General features: G+C 48.0%; 1 protein-coding gene across 5 annotated transcripts in view; it reads right to left on the bottom strand.

Moving 5' to 3' along the window:
* LOC110513526 (CREB-binding protein) overlaps positions 1-21,504 on the bottom strand; it is an 82,033-nt gene that overhangs the window by 15,096 nt on the left and 45,433 nt on the right. For 2 of the 5 annotated variants that reach the window (XM_036942307.1, XM_036942305.1), the window contains exons 9-21: positions 21,353-21,470; positions 19,198-19,387; positions 18,949-19,011; positions 18,649-18,770; positions 17,674-17,877; positions 17,080-17,406; positions 16,547-16,735; positions 16,218-16,386; positions 12,745-12,863; positions 9,528-9,767; positions 9,323-9,411; positions 8,537-8,617; positions 8,317-8,373 (exon numbers count right to left, since the gene is read on the bottom strand). In XM_036942307.1, coding sequence (XP_036798202.1) covers positions 8,317-8,373; positions 8,537-8,617; positions 9,323-9,411; positions 9,528-9,767; positions 12,745-12,863; positions 16,218-16,386; positions 16,547-16,735; positions 17,080-17,406; positions 17,674-17,877; positions 18,649-18,770; positions 18,949-19,011; positions 19,198-19,387; positions 21,353-21,470 — 1,968 coding nt within the window. The remainder of the gene's footprint in view (positions 1-8,316; positions 8,374-8,536; positions 8,618-9,322; positions 9,412-9,527; positions 9,768-12,744; positions 12,864-16,217; positions 16,387-16,546; positions 16,736-17,079; positions 17,407-17,673; positions 17,878-18,648; positions 18,771-18,948; positions 19,012-19,197; positions 19,388-21,352; positions 21,471-21,504) is intronic. The other 3 variants (XM_036942306.1, XM_036942308.1, XM_036942309.1) reach the window with 3 other exon arrangements.

Here is a 21,504-nt window from a genome sequence, read left to right as displayed (position 1 = left end):
TCAGAACATCTGCAGGAGCAGCAGGCTGATATGAAAGGTATATGAGTGAGTGTTCAGGACATCTGCAGGAGCAGCAGGCTGATATGAAAGGTATATGGAGTGAGTGTTCAGGACATCTGCAGGAGCAGCAGGCTGATATGAAAGGTATATGAGTGAGTGTTCAGGACATCTGCAGGAGTAGCAGGCTGATATGAAAGGTATATGAGTGAGTGTTCAGGACATCTGCAGGAGCAGCAGGCTGATATGAAAGGTATATGAGTGAGTGTTCAGGACATCTGCAGGAGCAGCAGGCTGATATGAAAGGTATATGAGTGAGTGTTCAGGACATCTGCAGGAGCAGCAGGCTGATATGAAAGGTATATGAGTGAGTGTTCAGGACATCTGCAGGAGTAGCAGGCTGATATGAAAGGTATATGAGTGAGTGTTCAGGACATCTGCAGGAGCAGCAGGCTGATATGAAAGGTATATGAGTGAGTGTTCAGGACATCTGCAGGAGCAGCAGGCTGATATGAAAGGTATATGAGTGAGTGTTCAGGACATCTGCAGGAGTAGCAGGCTGATATGAAAGGTATATGAGTGAGTGTTCAGGACATCTGCAGGAGCAGCAGGCTGATATGAAAGGTATATGAGTGAGTGTTCAGGACATCTGCAGGAGCAGCAGGCTGATATGAAAGGTATATGAGTGAGTGTTCAGGACATCTGCAGGAGTAGCAGGCTGATATGAAAGGTATATGAGTGAGTGTTCAGGACATCTGCAGGAGCAGCAGGCTGATATGAAAGGTATATGAGTGAGTGTTCAGGACATCTGCAGGAGCAGCAGGCTGATATGAAAGGTATATGAGTGAGTGTTCAGGACATCTGCAGGAGCAGCAGGCTGATATGAAAGGTATATGAGTGAGTGTTCAGGACATCTGCAGGAGCAGCAGGCTGATATGAAAGGTATATGAGTGAGTGTTCAGGACATCTGCAGGAGCAGCAGGCTGATATGAAAGGTATATGAGTGAGTGTTCAGGACATCTGCAGGAGTAGCAGGCTGATATGAAAGGTATATGAGTGAGTGTTCAGGACATCTGCAGGCGTAGCAGGCTGATATGAAAGGTATATGAGTGAGTGTTCAGGACATCTGCAGGAGTAGCAGGCTGATATGAAAGGTATATGAGTGAGTGTTCAGGACATCTGCAGGAGCAGCAGGCTGATATGAAAGGTATATGAGTGAGTGTTCAGGACATCTGCAGGAGCAGCAGGCTGATATGAAAGGTATATGAGTGAGTGTTCAGGACATCTGCAGGAGCAGCAGGCTGATATGAAAGGTATATGAGTGAGTGTTCAGGACATCTGCAGGAGCAGCAGGCTGATATGAAAGGTATATGAGTGAGTGTTCAGGACATCTGCAGGAGCAGCAGGCTGATATGAAAGGTATATGGAGTGAGTGTTCAGAACATCTGCAGGAGCAGCAGGCTGATATGAAAGGTATATGAGTGAGTGTTCAGGACATCTGCAGGAGCAGCAGGCTGATATGAAAGGTATATGGAGTGAGTGTTCAGGACATCTGCAGGAGCAGCAGGCTGATATGAAAGGTATATGAGTGAGTGTTCAGGACATCTGCAGGAGTAGCAGGCTGATATGAAAGGTATATGAGTGAGTGTTCAGGACATCTGCAGGAGCAGCAGGCTGATATGAAAGGTATATGAGTGAGTGTTCAGGACATCTGCAGGAGCAGCAGGCTGATATGAAAGGTATATGAGTGAGTGTTCAGGACATCTGCAGGAGCAGCAGGCTGATATGAAAGGTATATAAGTGAGTGTTCAGGACATCTGCAGGAGCAGCAGGCTGATATGAAAGGTATATAAGTGAGTGTTCAGGACATCTGCAGGAGCAGCATGCTGATATGAAAGGTATATGAGTGAGTGTTCAGGACATCTGCAGGAGTAGCAGGCTGATATGAAAGGTATATGAGTGAGTGTTCAGGACATCTGCAGGAGCAGCAGGCTGATATGAAAGGTATATGAGTGAGTGTTCAGGACATCTGCAGGAGCAGCAGGCTGATATGAAAGGTATATGAGTGAGTGTTCAGGACATCTGCAGGAGTAGCAGGCTGATATGAAAGGTATATGAGTGAGTGTTCAGGACATCTGCAGGAGCAGCAGGCTGATATGAAAGGTATATGAGTGAGTGTTCAGGACATCTGCAGGAGCAGCAGGCTGATATGAAAGGTATATGAGTGAGTGTTCAGGACATCTGCAGGAGTAGCAGGCTGATATGAAAGGTATATGAGTGAGTGTTCAGGACATCTGCAGGAGCAGCAGGCTGATATGAAAGGTATATGAGTGAGTGTTCAGGACATCTGCAGGAGCAGCAGGCTGATATGAAAGGTATATGAGTGAGTGTTCAGGACATCTGCAGGAGCAGCAGGCTGATATGAAAGGTATATGAGTGAGTGTTCAGGACATCTGCAGGAGCAGCAGGCTGATATGAAAGGTATATGAGTGAGTGTTCAGGACATCTGCAGGAGTAGCAGGCTGATATGAAAGGTATATGAGTGAGTGTTCAGGACATCTGCAGGAGCAGCAGGCTGATATGAAAGGTATATGAGTGAGTGTTCAGGACATCTGCAGGAGCAGCAGGCTGATATGAAAGGTATATGAGTGAGTGTTCAGGACATCTGCAGGAGCAGCAGGCTGATATGAAAGGTATATAAGTGAGTGTTCAGGACATCTGCAGGAGCAGCAGGCTGATATGAAAGGTATATAAGTGAGTGTTCAGGACATCTGCAGGAGCAGCATGCTGATATGAAAGGTATATGAGTGAGTGTTCAGGACATCTGCAGGAGTAGCAGGCTGATATGAAAGGTATATGAGTGAGTGTTCAGGACATCTGCAGGAGCAGCAGGCTGATATGAAAGGTATATGAGTGAGTGTTCAGGACATCTGCAGGAGCAGCAGGCTGATATGAAAGGTATATGAGTGAGTGTTCAGGACATCTGCAGGAGCAGCAGGCTGATATGAAAGGTATATGAGTGAGTGTTCAGGACATCTGCAGGAGCAGCAGGCTGATATGAAAGGTATATGAGTGAGTGTTCAGGACATCTGCAGGAGCAGCAGGCTGATATGAAAGGTATATGAGTGAGTGTTCAGGACATCTGCAGGAGCAGCAGGCTGATATGAAAGGTATATGAGTGAGTGTTCAGGACATCTGCAGGAGTAGCAGGCTGATATGAAAGGTATATGAGTGAGTGTTCAGGACATCTGCAGGAGTAGCAGGCTGATATGAAAGGTATATGAGTGAGTGTTCAGGACATCTGCAGGCGTAGCAGGCTGATATGAAAGGTATATGAGTGAGTGTTCAGGACATCTGCAGGAGTAGCAGGCTGATATGAAAGGTATATGAGTGAGTGTTCAGGACATCTGCAGGAGCAGCAGGCTGATATGAAAGGTATATGAGTGAGTGTTCAGGACATCTGCAGGAGTAGCAGGCTGATATGAAAGGTATATGAGTGAGTGTTCAGGACATCTGCAGGAGTAGCAGGCTGATATGAAAGGTATATGAGTGAGTGTTCAGGACATCTGCAGGAGTAGCAGGCTGATATGAAAGGTATATGAGTGAGTGTTCAGGACATCTGCAGGAGCAGCAGGCTGATATGAAAGGTATATGAGTGAGTGTTCAGGACATCTGCAGGAGCAGCAGGCTGATATGAAAGGTATATGAGTGAGTGTTCAGGACATCTGCAGGAGCAGCAGGCTGATATGAAAGGTATATGAGTGAGTGTTCAGGACATCTGCAGGAGCAGCAGGCTGATATGAAAGGTATATAAGTGAGTGTTCAGGACATCTGCAGGAGCAGCAGGCTGATATGAAAGGTATATAAGTGAGTGTTCAGGACATCTGCAGGAGCAGCATGCTGATATGAAAGGTATATGAGTGAGTGTTCAGGACATCTGCAGGAGTAGCAGGCTGATATGAAAGGTATATGAGTGAGTGTTCAGGACATCTGCAGGAGCAGCAGGCTGATATGAAAGGTATATGAGTGAGTGTTCAGGACATCTGCAGGAGCAGCAGGCTGATATGAAAGGTATATGAGTGAGTGTTCAGGACATCTGCAGGAGTAGCAGGCTGATATGAAAGGTATATGAGTGAGTGTTCAGGACATCTGCAGGAGCAGCAGGCTGATATGAAAGGTATATGAGTGAGTGTTCAGGACATCTGCAGGAGCAGCAGGCTGATATGAAAGGTATATGAGTGAGTGTTCAGGACATCTGCAGGAGTAGCAGGCTGATATGAAAGGTATATGAGTGAGTGTTCAGGACATCTGCAGGAGCAGCAGGCTGATATGAAAGGTATATGAGTGAGTGTTCAGGACATCTGCAGGAGCAGCAGGCTGATATGAAAGGTATATGAGTGAGTGTTCAGGACATCTGCAGGAGCAGCAGGCTGATATGAAAGGTATATGAGTGAGTGTTCAGGACATCTGCAGGAGCAGCAGGCTGATATGAAAGGTATATGAGTGAGTGTTCAGGACATCTGCAGGAGCAGCAGGCTGATATGAAAGGTATATGAGTGAGTGTTCAGGACATCTGCAGGAGTAGCAGGCTGATATGAAAGGTATATGAGTGAGTGTTCAGGACATCTGCAGGCGTAGCAGGCTGATATGAAAGGTATATGAGTGAGTGTTCAGGACATCTGCAGGAGTAGCAGGCTGATATGAAAGGTATATGAGTGAGTGTTCAGGACATCTGCAGGAGCAGCAGGCTGATATGAAAGGTATATGAGTGAGTGTTCAGGACATCTGCAGGAGCAGCAGGCTGATATGAAAGGTATATGAGTGAGTGTTCAGGACATCTGCAGGAGCAGCAGGCTGATATGAAAGGTATATGAGTGAGTGTTCAGGACATCTGCAGGAGCAGCAGGCTGATATGAAAGGTATATGGAGTGAGTGTTCAGAACATCTGCAGGAGCAGCAGGCTGATATGAAAGGTATATGAGTGAGTGTTCAGGACATCTGCAGGAGCAGCAGGCTGATATGAAAGGTATATGGAGTGAGTGTTCAGGACATCTGCAGGAGCAGCAGGCTGATATGAAAGGTATATGAGTGAGTGTTCAGGACATCTGCAGGAGTAGCAGGCTGATATGAAAGGTATATGAGTGAGTGTTCAGGACATCTGCAGGAGCAGCAGGCTGATATGAAAGGTATATGAGTGAGTGTTCAGGACATCTGCAGGAGCAGCAGGCTGATATGAAAGGTATATGAGTGAGTGTTCAGGACATCTGCAGGAGCAGCAGGCTGATATGAAAGGTATATAAGTGAGTGTTCAGGACATCTGCAGGAGCAGCAGGCTGATATGAAAGGTATATAAGTGAGTGTTCAGGACATCTGCAGGAGCAGCATGCTGATATGAAAGGTATATGAGTGAGTGTTCAGGACATCTGCAGGAGTAGCAGGCTGATATGAAAGGTATATGAGTGAGTGTTCAGGACATCTGCAGGAGCAGCAGGCTGATATGAAAGGTATATGAGTGAGTGTTCAGGACATCTGCAGGAGCAGCAGGCTGATATGAAAGGTATATGAGTGAGTGTTCAGGACATCTGCAGGAGTAGCAGGCTGATATGAAAGGTATATGAGTGAGTGTTCAGGACATCTGCAGGAGCAGCAGGCTGATATGAAAGGTATATGAGTGAGTGTTCAGGACATCTGCAGGAGCAGCAGGCTGATATGAAAGGTATATGAGTGAGTGTTCAGGACATCTGCAGGAGTAGCAGGCTGATATGAAAGGTATATGAGTGAGTGTTCAGGACATCTGCAGGAGCAGCAGGCTGATATGAAAGGTATATGAGTGAGTGTTCAGGACATCTGCAGGAGCAGCAGGCTGATATGAAAGGTATATGAGTGAGTGTTCAGGACATCTGCAGGAGCAGCAGGCTGATATGAAAGGTATATGAGTGAGTGTTCAGGACATCTGCAGGAGCAGCAGGCTGATATGAAAGGTATATGAGTGAGTGTTCAGGACATCTGCAGGAGTAGCAGGCTGATATGAAAGGTATATGAGTGAGTGTTCAGGACATCTGCAGGAGCAGCAGGCTGATATGAAAGGTATATGAGTGAGTGTTCAGGACATCTGCAGGAGCAGCAGGCTGATATGAAAGGTATATGAGTGAGTGTTCAGGACATCTGCAGGAGCAGCAGGCTGATATGAAAGGTATATGAGTGAGTGTTCAGGACATCTGCAGGAGCAGCAGGCTGATATGAAAGGTATATGAGTGAGTGTTCAGGACATCTGCAGGAGCAGCAGGCTGATATGAAAGGTATATGAGTGAGTGTTCAGGACATCTGCAGGAGTAGCAGGCTGATATGAAAGGTATATGGAGTGAGTGTTCAGGACATCTGCAGGAGTAGCAGGCTGATATGAAAGGTATATGAGTGAGTGTTCAGGACATCTGCAGGAGTAGCAGGCTGATATGAAAGGTATATGGAGTGAGTGTTCAGGACATCTGCAGGAGCAGCAGGCTGATATGAAAGGTATATGAGTGAGTGTTCAGGACATCTGCAGGAGTAGCAGGCTGATATGAAAGGTATATGAGTGAGTGTTCAGGACATCTGCAGGCGTAGCAGGCTGATATGAAAGGTATATGAGTGAGTGTTCAGGACATCTGCAGGAGTAGCAGGCTGATATGAAAGGTATATGAGTGAGTGTTCAGGACATCTGCAGGAGCAGCAGGCTGATATGAAAGGTATATGAGTGAGTGTTCAGGACATCTGCAGGAGTAGCAGGCTGATATGAAAGGTATATGAGTGAGTGTTCAGGACATCTGCAGGAGTAGCAGGCTGATATGAAAGGTATATGAGTGAGTGTTCAGGACATCTGCAGGAGCAGCAGGCTGATATGAAAGGTATATGAGTGAGTGTTCAGGACATCTGCAGGAGCAGCAGGCTGATATGAAAGGTATATGAGTGAGTGTTCAGGACATCTGCAGGAGCAGCAGGCTGATATGAAAGGTATATGAGTGAGTGTTCAGGACATCTGCAGGAGCAGCAGGCTGATATGAAAGGTATATGAGTGAGTGTTCAGGACATCTGCAGGAGCAGCAGGCTGATATGAAAGGTATATGGAGTGAGTGTTCAGAACATCTGCAGGAGCAGCAGGCTGATATGAAAGGTATATGAGTGAGTGTTCAGGACATCTGCAGGAGCAGCAGGCTGATATGAAAGGTATATGGAGTGAGTGTTCAGGACATCTGCAGGAGCAGCAGGCTGATATGAAAGGTATATGAGTGAGTGTTCAGGACATCTGCAGGAGTAGCAGGCTGATATGAAAGGTATATGAGTGAGTGTTCAGGACATCTGCAGGAGCAGCAGGCTGATATGAAAGGTATATGAGTGAGTGTTCAGGACATCTGCAGGAGCAGCAGGCTGATATGAAAGGTATATGAGTGAGTGTTCAGGACATCTGCAGGAGCAGCAGGCTGATATGAAAGGTATATAAGTGAGTGTTCAGGACATCTGCAGGAGCAGCAGGCTGATATGAAAGGTATATAAGTGAGTGTTCAGGACATCTGCAGGAGCAGCATGCTGATATGAAAGGTATATGAGTGAGTGTTCAGGACATCTGCAGGAGTAGCAGGCTGATATGAAAGGTATATGAGTGAGTGTTCAGGACATCTGCAGGAGCAGCAGGCTGATATGAAAGGTATATGAGTGAGTGTTCAGGACATCTGCAGGAGCAGCAGGCTGATATGAAAGGTATATGAGTGAGTGTTCAGGACATCTGCAGGAGCAGCAGGCTGATATGAAAGGTATATGAGTGAGTGTTCAGGACATCTGCAGGAGCAGCAGGCTGATATGAAAGGTATATGAGTGAGTGTTCAGGACATCTGCAGGAGCAGCAGGCTGATATGAAAGGTATATGAGTGAGTGTTCAGGACATCTGCAGGAGCAGCAGGCTGATATGAAAGGTATATGAGTGAGTGTTCAGGACATCTGCAGGAGCAGCAGGCTGATATGAAAGGTATATGAGTGAGTGTTCAGGACATCTGCAGGAGCAGCAGGCTGATATGAAAGGTATATGAGTGAGTGTTCAGGACATCTGCAGGAGTAGCAGGCTGATATGAAAGGTATATGAGTGAGTGTTCAGGACATCTGCAGGAGCAGCAGGCTGATATGAAAGGTATATGAGTGAGTGTTCAGGACATCTGCAGGAGTAGCAGGCTGATATGAAAGGTATATGAGTGAGTGTTCAGGACATCTGCAGGAGTAGCAGGCTGATATGAAAGGTATATGAGTGAGTGTGAGCCATAAACATACAGATGGCTGGTTAAAGAGTCTTACGGTTCAGGGTCTAGTGTATCGTTCTTCTTCCTCTCAAACTGGTCTTTACATATCATTCTGAAGAGGCAGAGAAGACAGCAACTGGTTAGATGACACGGTTAAATCATGACATGAAACAAACATTTACTGCAAATACCTGAATATAAAACAAGACCCTTTTGGAGTTGAAGTGAGATGAAGTGAACTGGAGAACAAGTTAAGCAGAGACGGGTTGACTCACGTCTGTGGTTGTGCCGGGTCGTCCCCTAACGTCACATTGTGCCCCTGGATCTCATTGAAGCACTTCTCACAGAAATGATACCTGGAACAAGACAAGACACACACTATAGCACACGGAACACAGAAAATGGCACCAGGCCCAAAGAGCACCAACAGACATTCAAAACATCCACTTGCCTCAACTGAATTGTGGTTGTCGTACCTAGCTGCCTTAAGTAGATGCATTAACTAAGTTACTCTGGATAAAAGTGTCTGCTAAATGTACAGATCTGAAATACGATGACTACCTATAAAGGTTGTCAGTGCATATGAACATCAGAACAGCCATTCCTATGTCTGAGTTCATTAGTACTTGCACATTTAACTCAAATGCAAATCTTTCCATTAGGACTTGGGAGTGTCAGAACAGTAGACCATGCTGCAAGAGAGATCAGGGCCTGTATATTCATAAAGCATTTCAGCAAAGGAGTGGTGATCTAGGATCAGACCCCCCCCAGATGCATGTTATCTTATGGCGTTATCTGGTGATCGAAAACGGTCAAACTGATCCTAGATCAGAACTCCTAATCGGAGATGCTTTATTAATACGGGCTCAGAGCATGCGGCCTTGTGTTACAGCGTTATGCTATCTATTCACACGCCACGGCCGCTGTGCTGCACAACCCCATTCCAACGCATGCATTGGAAAAACTAGCTGCAGTTACATGACCTGAACACCAGGTGGAGCAAGGGGGCAGTGTTCTGATTGAGCACTCTGCCATTTAGCGCAGAGGCGCTCAACTCTTACCTGTTCTGGTAGCTGTAGTAGGTGCCGCCGGTGGGTATGGTGCACAACTGCTTACCATAACAGCAGAGAGTTTGAGGAGAGAACTCATACTGCAAAGGAAGGTGGCCAACAAGAAAATGTTAGAATACAGATTTGCAAGAAAAGTACATTTCAGAGATGAAACCAATCTCTGCCTCCGATCCCCCCTCCCTTCCCTTAATCTCACCTTGCGGCCGCAGCAGTAGCCAAGGCTCATCATAACGGGGTCTATCTCCAGCTCAAACACCTCGGCCAGCTTGGAGCAGAACTTGTAGACGCGGGATGTCTTGCGGTTGTAGATCCAGGCGTTGTTGAACATGACCCAGATGTCTTCCACGTACTGCCAGGGTTCCTGGTACTGACCCGTGTCCAGCTTACGCTTTATGGTGGACAGGTCGATGGGGTTCTTCACGATGTCAAAGTAGTCCTGGAGGGAAGAAAGTCAGTTGTTCATCAGACCGCATCAGTCAATTGCTACACCTAACAAACATATGCAGACATATTTTCATAGAAAATAAAAGTGAATATAACCCATGATTCATCCTAAAATATTAGCAGACCTGCCAACCCTGTCCAACTTTTTAAGAGTACCAGACGCGCGCGGCAAATTGGAGATTCACCTGGCGCGCGTAGTACGGACTGAATTGGAGTTCTTTCCCCACCGCACGCTGTTTGTTAGTCTGATCGCAATTATAGAATTGTACCAAATCAAGTCTATAAAAGGTTGGAATACTTTATTTGACAGCATTCCATTTACACACATCAACAAGATCTAATTAGAAAGAACAAATGGCCTTTATTCTTGGAGTTTTTTTTACATTTTTATTAAACAAATAAGTTATTTGTTTAGGTACAAAATGTACAAATGTCTTATCCAAGATAATAAAAAAATCAAAAATGTTAAACTCTGATATGATAAGAACAAATGTTTGAAGCAGAGCATCAAATAAACATGTTATCCATAATAAAAAGGAAAAAGCAATGATAGGAAACAGTGAGTGACAACAAATCTTCAGAAGACCTTCAAATATTCAGGAAACCATTTCCTAGACAGGTAGCTAGCAGATTTAGCCTTATGCAGCAGGGTCAGGGTAGACTTCTGTGGCAAACAGTTCTTCTGGCAATCACTGACACCATCTTGGTAACAAGGGCACTCAGCAGGTCTGTACTGAGGGAGGCTCTGTACTGGGTTTTGTTCTTCGAAACAAGACTGAATGTTCATTCGCAATCTGCATTGCTGTGGAAAATGACCAATACCCCCAGCATCACAGCCGAAAGGTGGGAGTAGACCAGGCTGCCCCCCTCATTGTGCTGACTTCTCTCCAGGCCTGATCCGTGCGCATGTTGACCAGACTCTGCTCAAATGAGTTTAGACTATTAGGCAACACCAGCTTCCACCAGATCAACAGAGGCTCCCTCAGGAATAATGCAGGGAAAGTGTGCCATGAAAAAGTTGAGGGATGAGAACTTGGCAGTCTGCCTGTTGGCAATGTCAGCGACCACTGCATGCTGGAGGAGCACATCGCCAAATGGATATTTCAGCAACATGTAGTCTACTGCAGAAGAAAATAAGTTTCTGACATCTGCATAGAAGGTCTTCAGATCCAGCTTGCCTTGGCGTCCTATGTAGGTGTGGGTGTCCTGGCCAATGGACAGCTCCTCGGCAGAAAGATGGTTGTGTCTCTACAGGTAGGAGAGAGTGTAGGCTTGACACCAGTACATTTTTTCCATGAGCACACGTGCTTAGACAAACATTATGGATCACACCTGGTTCAGTTCTCTGAAGAAGTATTTTACAAGACATAAATAAAAGACTCATACTGATAAGTAGGTTCGCTAGGCTACCGCAAAGGGAATCTGACCGCTGTTCAGTAGGCTACCAGAAGAGTCTGCTGTTTCAGCCTATGTGAAGGTGCCTATTGTATTTCTTTGCAGTGCATACATCATTTCAGAGTTTCATAAAATGTATAAAATCTCAAATCTAGTGCAACTGCATTTTAGAAGCATTGCCTCCATAGCGAATACCGGACACTCATTCATTCTTCTAAACTCCCGACTCCATTTAATGCCAAGATGTTTATATTTCATTTGACTTTTGTAATGCTTTTTGTGACGTGGATCATAATTACAGTTACAGTCTCAGGTTGCGTGATCCTCGTAATGTTAGGTGGAAAATACAACTAATGGGGATGCAGAATTAAATGCATATCACACTCGTAGGTTATTTTCATATTTGCATTTAATTTATTTCACTAGCAAATGTGAGTGAACTGCTGGCACTTTAGAGTCCACTGAATGTTCATCTTATGTTCGCTAACGTTAGCTTGACACAATTAGTGTTTACCTTTCCACAACACACGGAGTGGACTGTGTGTTTACGTACAGCTGACAGTTGGCAAACTCAACATCACAACAAACAGGAGGGGCAGACACAGGGTAGCTACATCCAATAACAATGTATTCATCTCCATGTCTGTTGACACAAACTCCGTACATGTCTGTGTGTTGCAGTTCGAGAATCAGGATGTTAGATTTACTCAGAGGACTTATTTTCTATCCTTGTTTGGTTTTATTTATTCATTAAGAAAAATGTATCAGGCCCCATTCATTTCTGCATACTTTTAACTGGGATCTCGTTCCTGCGTACAAGGACAGAGAATTGCGTAGTTGGTACGCAAAATGCGTGCATATTGGCAGGTCTGTATTTGGAGTATAATTCAGGTTTGCTGGACCTGAAGTTTCAGGTGGAATGACTAAAGGGTATTTGAGCTCTGTGGTTCTCTATGGAGTGGTTTAAGCGGTGGGCTACTTAGAGAGACGCCCTGCAACATGGGGTCTACAGGCTGTCTGAAGGGAAACACTCTGGGTCCTGTCTGTAGCGTGTGTGTACTCACTGGGATGCCCAGTACCATGGGGTCTACAGGCTGTCTGAAGGGTAAACACTCTGGGTCCTGTCTGTAGCTTGTCTGTGTGTACTCACTGGGATGCCCAGTACCATGGGGTCTACAGGCTGTCTGAAGGGTAAACACTCTGGGTCCTGTCTGTAGCGTGTCTGTGTGTACTCACTGGGATGCCCAGTACCATGGGGTCTACAGGCTGTCTTAAGGGTAAAGACTGGGTCCTGTCTGTAACGTGTCTGTGTACTCACTGGGTTGCCCAGTACCATGGGGTCTACAGGCTGTCTGAAGGGTAAACACTCTGGGTCCTGTCTGTAGCGTGTCTGTGTGTACTCACTGGAATGCCCAGTACCATGGGGTCTACAGGCTGTCTGAAGGGTAAACACTCTGGGTCCTGTCTGTAGCTTGTCTGAGTGTACTCACTGGAATGCCCAGTACCATGGGGTCTACAGGCTGTCTGAAGGGTAAACACTCTGGGTCCTGTCTGTAGCGTGTGTGTGTACTCACTGGGATGCCCAGTACCATGGGGTCTACAGGCTGTCTGAAGGGTAGAGACTCTGGGTCCTGTCTGTAAAGAGACTCTAGGGTGGGCATGAGAGCCTGGCGCAGCTCCTCTGGCTTAAAGACTGGAACAGATATGGAGAGAAAGAGATTTAATAGGTGTTTTTTAATAAGTTTCATCCTAGACCAATTCCCTGTCCTGTCCCTAGTCCCTTCTTGAGGGAAGGAGAGACATGGCTAGAGAGGGGTGGCTAGAGAGAGAGAGAGGGGTGGCTAGAGAGAGAGAGAGGGGTGGCGAGAGAGAGGGGTGGCTAGAGAGAGGGGTGGCTAGAGAGAGGGGTGGCTAGAGAGAGGGGTGGCTAGAGAGAGGGGTGGCTAGAGAGAGGGGTGGCTAGAGAGAGGGGTGGCTAGAGAGAGGGGTGGCTAGAGAGAGGGGTGGCTAGAGAGAGCGGTGGCTAGAGAGAGCGGTGGCTAGAGAGAGCGGTGGCTAGAGAGAGCGGTGGCTAGAGAGCGGTGGCTAGAGAGAGCGGTGGCTAGAGAGAGCGGTGGCTAGAGAGAGCGGTGGCTAGAGAGAGCGGTGGCTAGAGAGAGCGGTGGCTAGAGAGAGCGGTGGCTAGAGAGAGCGAGAGCGGTGGCTAGAGAGAGCGAGAGCGGTGGCTAGAGAGAGCGAGAGGGGTGGCTAGAGAGAGCGAGAGCGGTGGCTAGAGAGAGCGAGAGGGGTGGCTAGAGAGAGCGAGAGGGGTGGCTAGAGAGAGCGAGAGGGGTGGCTAGAGAGAGCGAGAGGGGTGGCTAGAGAGAGCGAGAGGGGTGGCTAGAGAGAGAGAGAGGGGTGGCTAGAGAGAGAGGGGTGGCTAGAGAGAGAGAGAGAGAGAGAGCGATGGCTAGAGAGAGAGAGAGAGAGAGAGAGAGCGAGAGAGCGATGGCTAGAGAGAGAGAGAGCGATGGCTAGAGAGAGAGAGAGCGATGGCTAGAGAGAGAGAGAGAGCGATGGCGAGAGAGAGAGAGAGAGCGATGGCGAGAGAGAGAGAGAGCGATGGCTAGAGAGAGAGAGAGAGCGATGGCTAGAGAGAGAGAGAGAGCGATGGCTAGAGAGAGAGAGAGAGCGATGGCTAGAGAGAGAGAGAGAGAGCGATGGCTAGAGAGAGAGAGAGAGAGAGCGATGGCTAGAGAGAGAGAGAGCGATGGCTAGAGAGAGAGAGAGCGATGGCTAGAGAGAGAGAGCGATGGCTAGAGAGAGAGAGCGATGGCTAGAGAGAGAGAGAGCGATGGCTAGAGAGAGAGAGAGCGATGGCTAGAGAGAGAGAGAGCGATGGCTAGAGAGAGAGAGAGCGATGGCTAGAGAGAGCGAGAGGGGTGGCTAGAGAGAGCGAGAGGGGTGGCTAGAGAGAGCGAGTGGGGTGGCTAGAGAGAGAGGGGTGGCAAGAGAGAGAGAGAGGGGTGGCTAGAGAGAGAGGGGTGGCTAGAGAGAGAGAGAGAGAGAGCGATGGCTAGAGAGAGAGAGAGAGAGAGAGAGAGAGCGAGAGAGCGATGGCTAGAGAGAGAGAGAGCGATGGCTAGAGAGAGAGAGAGCGATGGCTAGAGAGAGAGAGAAAGCGATGGCTAGAGAGAGAGAGAAAGCGATGGCTAGAGAGAGAGAGAGAGCGATGGCTAGAGAGAGAGAGAGAGCGATGGCTAGAGAGAGAGAGAGAGCGATGGCTAGAGAGAGAGAGAGAGAGCGATGGCTAGAGAGAGAGAGAGAGAGCGATGGCTAGAGAGAGAGAGAGAGAGAGCGATGGCTAGAGAGAGAGAGAGAGCGATGGCTAGAGAGAGAGAGAGCGATGGCTAGAGAGAGAGAGCGATGGCTAGAGAGAGAGAGCGATGGCTAGAGAGAGAGAGAGCGATGGCTAGAGAGAGAGAGAGCGATGGCTAGAGAGAGAGAGAGCGATGGCTAGAGAGAGAGAGAGCGATGGCTAGAGAGAGAGAGAGCGATGGCTAGAGAGAGAGAGAGCGATGGCTAGAGAGCGAGAGAGCGTTGGCTAGAGAGCGAGAGAGCGTTGGCTAGAGAGCGAGAGAGCGTTGGCTAGAGAGCGAGAGAGCGTTGGCTAGAGAGGGAGAGAGCGATGGCTAGAGAGCGATGGCTAGAGAGCGATGGCTAGAGAGCGATGGCTAGAGAGCGATGGCTAGAGAGCGATGGCTAGGGAGCGAGAGAGCGATGGCTAGAGAGCGATGGCTAGAGAGCGAGAGAGCGATGGCTAGAGAGCGATGGCTAGAGAGCGAGAGAGCGATGGCTAGAGAGCGATGGCTAGAGAGCGAGAGAGCGATGGCTAGAGAGCGATGGCTAGAGAGCGAGAGAGCGATGGCTAGAGAGCGATGGCTAGAGAGCGAGAGAGCGATGGCTAGAGAGCGATGGCTAGAGAGCGAGAGAGCGATGGCTAGAGAGCGAGAGAGCGATGGCTAGAGAGCGATGGCGAGAGAGCGATGGCGAGAGAGCGATGGCGAGAGAGCGATGGCTAGAGAGCGAGATGGCTAGAGAGCGAGATGGCTAGAGAGCGAGATGGCTAGAGAGCGAGATGGCTAGAGAGCGAGATGGCTAGAGAGCGAGATGGCTAGAGAGAGAGATGGCTAGAGAGAGAGATGGCTAGAGAGAGAGATGGCTAGAGAGAGAGATGGCTAGAGAGAGAGATGGCTAGAGAGAGAGATGGCTAGAGAGAGAGATGGCTAGAGAGAGAGATGGCTAGAGAGAGAGATGGCTAGAGAGAGAGATGGCTAGAGAGAGATGGCTAGAGAGAGATGGCTAGAGAGAGATGGCTAGAGAGAGATGGCTAGAGAAAGTTGCAAGAGATGGCTAGAGAGATGGCTAGAGAAAGTTGCAAGAGATGGCTAGAGAGAGATTGCTAGAGAAAGAGAGATGGCTAGAGAGAGAGATTGCAAGAGAAAGTTGCAAGCGATGGCTAGAGAGAGATTGCTAGAGAAAGAGAGATGGCTAGAGAGAGATTGCTAGAGAAAGTTGCAAGAGATGGCTAGATTGCTAGAGAGATTGCTAGAGAAAGAGAGATGGCTAGAGAGAGATTGCTAGAGAAAGAAAGATGCCTAGAGAGAGATTGCTAGAGAAAGAGAGATGGCTAGAGAGATTGCTAGAGAAAGAGAGATGGCTAGAGAGAGAGATTGCTAGAGAAAGAGAGATGGCTAGAGAGAATGGCGAGAGAGAGGAAGGTGACCAGAATACAATTTTGATAAACTCCCATATCTACTGGGTGAAATACCAGTGTGCCATCACAGCAGCAAGCTTTGTGACCTGTTGCCACAAGAAAAGTTCAACCAGTGAAAAACAAACACCATTGTAAATACAACCTATATTTATTTTTCCTTTTGTACTTTAACTATTTGCACATCGTTACAACACTGTAGATACACATAATATGACAATGTCTTTATTCTTTTAGAACTTTTTATTGTTTATTATCCATTTCACTTGCGGAGAGGAGAGAGAGAGAGCTCACTTTTCCTCCGTGACTGAGAAGGGGATGAGGACACTGAGCCGTTGGCTCCTCCCCCCTCCTCCTCTTTGGGCTCAGTCTTCATCTCCAGCTTCTTTTCCTCAGTCTCCATTGGCACCTGCTTCTCTTCTGGCTCCTCCTTCACTGACAGTGAACCAGAGTCCTCCTCAGTCTGCAAACAGGAAGTAAAGATGGGCAATTAAAAAAGCTAGGGGAAATGCCTTGTTTACAGTATAAAACATGTGATTCATAGCTTCTATTTCTATGATTCAACATTGTCTAATGACATGGATGGACTCCACATGACTTCTGGATGAACAAACAAAACACACCTCCATCTTGGGCTCGGTCTTGCCACTGGCAGACTCAAACTCCCGCTGGTCCCTAAGCCGCGGCTCGGCCTTGGTCTCCTGGGCCGGCAGGTCAGGCAAAGCATGCTGGGAGTGCGAATGCAAGTCGCCGCTGGCGGCAGAAGCTGGGGTGGGCACCCGGTTATCCAGACTGGCACCTGTCTGAGAAAGCTGAAAGAGAGAGAGGAGAGAGCGCCAGAGAGGAAGAGCGAGAAAAAAGGAGAGTGAGCAAAAGAAAGAAAGAGGGAAAAAGGAGGAATACTAAAAAGAGGGTCTAATGAGCAGTTAGTGGAAAGCAACTTCTTCACAATTTGTGAAAACAGTGAGTGAGAGACAAGTGAGTTTGGTGGACAGATGAGACATTCCATGGTTGTCATGCAGCTAGAACACAAGATGGCATGGTCAACGGAGGTCAAAAGGTCAACCAGAAAGGGTTGAAGGTGAGAGGTTAAAAAGGTCGTCGTAGGTAGAAGTTCGAGGTGGAAGGGCATGCCATGTGGTCTCAGGGCTCTCACCGGCGTGGTTGGGGGCTGCACTGTAGGAAGCTCCGGTTGGGGTTGGGACTGAGTCTGTGGCTGGAGGGGGGTATGTGGCTGGAGTTGAGGAGGCTGGGTCAGGTTTGGGCGGGGAGGGGTGTTGGAAGGACCAGGACCGGGGGTGGAAAGGGTGGGGGTTGAGCTGCGGCTGGATGGCTTGGGGGGCTGCAGGTTAGTTGTGGGCCCCCCTGTGGAGGAAGAGGGTGGAGGAGTGGCGCGCAGGGGGGGCTGGGAGGGGAGCTGGGGGCCCAGGGGACCAAGTGCGCTCATGGGGAGGTTAGCACTCTGCTGCTGCGGCGACTGCTGCTGTAGGGAGAGAGAGGAGGCACACACACACACACACACACACAACAGAAGACACAAGATGACGCAGAACAACGATTACATACACATAAACCAAACACACACGAACTTGAGTTAAGAAGGGAACCTCATGATAGTCAGTGTGTGAGTTGTGACGGTTAATGATTTTAGTGGGTAATTGAACCCCCCCATCCATCTCTCACCCTTGTGACAGTAACCCAGGCCTTCCCTCCCACCATCTATCCAAACCTCCCTCCCTTTATCTCTCACCTGTGTGACAGCAGCCTGTGCTGGGGGCTGGCCTAGACCCAGGTTGTTAGCATTCATGGCGCCGGAGGCAGAGGGGGGAAATGGGGTCTGAGGGGGATGGAATTGACCATTTTGATTGGCCGTCTGGCCCACCATGCTGCCGCCGCCGCCGTGGGCTCCCAGCATGCCCTGGGCCTGTGGCATCCGCGAGGGAGACAGACCCATCTGAGGAGGAGAGTGTTACCGTGGTAATAGGAGAACCAATCAATCAAATCCTAGATATACACAAACACAATGAAGCGTAAAGAGGAGTATGGCAGCCTCAATGCTATAGTCTGGGGCCCCTAAAATACAGCATAATTTCAATATATTCCTTCAAGCCTATGTGAATACCAATTTAAAATCCGAATACAACCAGTTTGCCATTTCAATTAATCACTGTGCCGTCTCTTCCAGACAGCACCAACAGAGGGGTTGTCTATAACGGGAGAGATCATCAATTATCACTACGAGAGCTCTCGACAAGGCGGCGTCATCAGTGAGAAAGTGGTGCTCTGACTCAAATCGCTAGGAAAACTAAAATAAATGGTGCGTTGTGTGCTGAAACGTGACCCCTGTTACTCCCGCATCCCACGCTTCGGTTTTTACTAAAGAACTGTCGCCGTGATGCTGCTGAGCGTTAAGAGGGAATGCTGGGAGGACAAACTCTCTCTCACATCCCTTGTTCTCTCCATTCTCTCTCTCAGTCAGTCTTGGTACAACAGTAAACCATGCCAGCAGTGCTGTACGCATAATTTCATCCTAACTGACTGACTGACACTTCTCTCTTGGCCACTAAAAATACTCTCCAACATGCGGTGAGTCATGGCTGGAGAGAACATGATGTCCTGAGTCTCAAATGGCATCCTATTCCCTACATAGGGCTCTGGGCAAAATTAGAGCACTATGGGAGGTGTTGACAGGACACCCTTGTATATCTTTGTGTGTCGTACTCACGGAGGGAACGGAGCCTATGTTGATCTGTGTGGGGTGGTTCATGGGGGAGACGGCACGGGGGCCTAGAGGCTGCTGGGACATCTGGATGTTGGGCAGGGCCATGGGGCTGAACTGATTGAGCCCTGCAGAGAAGAGGTGGAGCACAACGTCAGGCAAGACACACGCGCCCTCACCACGCACACACAACACACCTGTAGAGAGATGCTAAGCGCATACATCAAATTGATCAACACGAATACGCAGATTCACACCACACACACAAATTGCCTTAGGTGAGAAAACCTAGGGTGGGGTTTGTACCTTGAACAATTTGCATGCGATTCATGATCTGATTTGGCACATTGGGCATAGACACAGGTCCATCTGAGGAAGAGGAGGAAGGAGAGAAAGACAGCAGGATAAAGTAAGGGTTGGAGAAGAGCAGCAAACAAAAATGGCAGAAAAGCAACCCCCCCAAACAGTTCCAGAAAAGCCCTGGCTTTGGACCACCCACCACTACCACTACCACCTCCAGAGTGTTAGGGTTTAGGGTCATGGCTTGGTACTCACTCTGTGGCCTAACAGACTGCCCAGGGCCCAGGGTGTTGGGCTGCTGGAGACCTCCAGGCTGCTGTTGGGCTCCTGCAGCCGTCAGAGGCCCCTGGTTGATGATCTGTTTCTGGAGCCGAGACCTCCTCTTCTCCTCCAGCTCCTTCTGGATTTTATAGATCTTCTCTGCCAGAAAGTGGTAGTATTCATCCTGCAGGGGAGACAACAAATTAATGAATAAAATGGTTGGGTAATGTAGTTCAAAACAATCTAGCAGTCTAAAAACTACAAACTATTAGACTGCATAAAAACTAGTTTACCACCATTATGGCTCATCAACTTCAGTGCTCAAGTGTTGGTAAGAGAACAAACTGATAGAACAGATAAAAGCAGGACACTGAGAACTATTCAAGGGGCTTGTTTCTGGGGAATGTGAGCTGTGGACCCTGCTGTTGGCAGACTCATACATCCCCCCCCCCCCCCCCCCCCCAGCGCGTGCGTCGTACCCTAATGTTGGCAAACTCGTACATGTCCCCCTCCACCTGCCCAGCGCGTGCGTCATACCCTAACGTTGCCAAACTCGTACAGTGCATTCAGAAAGTATTCAGACCCCTTGATTATATGTTTTCCCTCAATCTACACCCAATACCCCAGAATGACAAATCGAAAACAGGTTTATACATTTTTGCAAATGTATATATTTTTTTACAGAAATTCCTTATTTACATAAGTATTCAGACCATTTGATATGAGACTCGAAATAGAGATCACTTGCATCCTGTTAACATTGATCATCCTGGAGATGTTTCTACAACTTGGAGAACTTGGTAAATTCAATTGATTGAACATTATTTGGAAAGGTACACACCTGTCTATATAAGGTCCCATATTTGACAGAGCATGTCAGAGCAAACACCAAGCCATGAGTTCGAAGGAATTGTCTGTAGAGCTCCGAGACAAGATTGTGTCGCGGCACAGATCTGGGGAAGGGTACCAAAACATATCTGCAGCATTGAAGGTCCCCAAGAACACAGTGGCCTCTCTCATTCTTAAATGAAAGAAGTTTGGAACCACCAAGACTCTTGCTAGAGCTGGCCGCTAGGCAAAACTGGGCAATTGTGGGAGTAGGGCCATGGTCAGGGAGGTGACCAAGAACCCGATGGTCACTGACAGAGAGCTCCAGAGTTCCTCTGTGGAGATAGGAGAACCTTCCAGAAGGACAACCATCTCTGTAGCACTCCACCAATCAGGCCTTCATGGTTGTGGCCAGATGGAAGCCAATCATCAGTAAAAAGGCACATGACAGCCCGCTTGGAGTTTGCTAAAAGGCACCTAAAGGACTGAAAAACAAGAGTCTCTTTGGCCTGAATTCCAAGCGTCACACCCAGAGGAAACCTGGCACCATCACTACAGTGAAGCATGGTGGTGGCAGGATAATGCTGTGGGGATGTTAAGCAGCAGGGACTGGGAGACTAGTCAGGATCGAGGCAAAGAAGAACAGAGCAAAGTATAAAAAGATCATTGATGAAAACCTACTCCAGAGCACTCAGGACCTCAGACTGGGGTGAAGGTTCACCTTCCAACAGGACAACAACCCTAAGCAAACAGCCAAGACAATGCATGACTGGCTACGGGACAAGTCTCTGAATGCCCTTGAGTGGCCCAACCAGAGCCCAGACTTGAACCTGATCTAATATCTCTGGAGACCTGAAAATGGCTGTGCAGCAACGCTCCCCATCCAACCTGACAGAGCTCAAGTGGCTCTGCAGTGAAAAAAGTTGAAACTCCAAATATAGGTTTGCCAAGCCTGTAGCGTCATGCCCAAGAAGACAAGGCTGTAATCGCTGTCAAAGGTGCTTCAACAAAGTACTGAGTAAAGGGTCTGAATACTTATGTAAATGTCTTTATTTTAAATTTTTAATACATTTGAAAACATTTCTAAAAATCTGTTTTTGCTTTGTAATTATGGGCTATTGAACTTACTCCATTTTAGAATAAGGCTGTAACGTAACAAAATGTGGAAAAAGTCAAGGGGTCTGAATACTTTCCGAATGCACTGTACCCCACCACCTTCCTAGCTTGTGTGTGTGTGTGTCGTACCCTGCTGTTGGCAGATTCGTACATGTCCCCCTCCACCTTCCTAGCTTGTGTGTGTGTGTGTGTGTGTGTGTCGTACCCTGCTGTTGGCAGACTCGTACATGTCCCCCTCGACCTTCCTAGCGTATGCCACCAGGTTCTCCATCCGCCTATCCTTTAGAGCTGCCGGATCTGGGGTGGGGAAAATGGCTTGTACTCTGGACAGAGAGAAGTAGAGGGAGAGAGCAGAGG

The sequence above is a fragment of the Oncorhynchus mykiss genome, chromosome 13, assembly GCF_013265735.2.
Source record: "Oncorhynchus mykiss isolate Arlee chromosome 13, USDA_OmykA_1.1, whole genome shotgun sequence".
NCBI lineage: Eukaryota > Metazoa > Chordata > Actinopteri > Salmoniformes > Salmonidae > Oncorhynchus > Oncorhynchus mykiss.
This window is presented reverse-complemented; position numbering and strand designations above follow the sequence as displayed.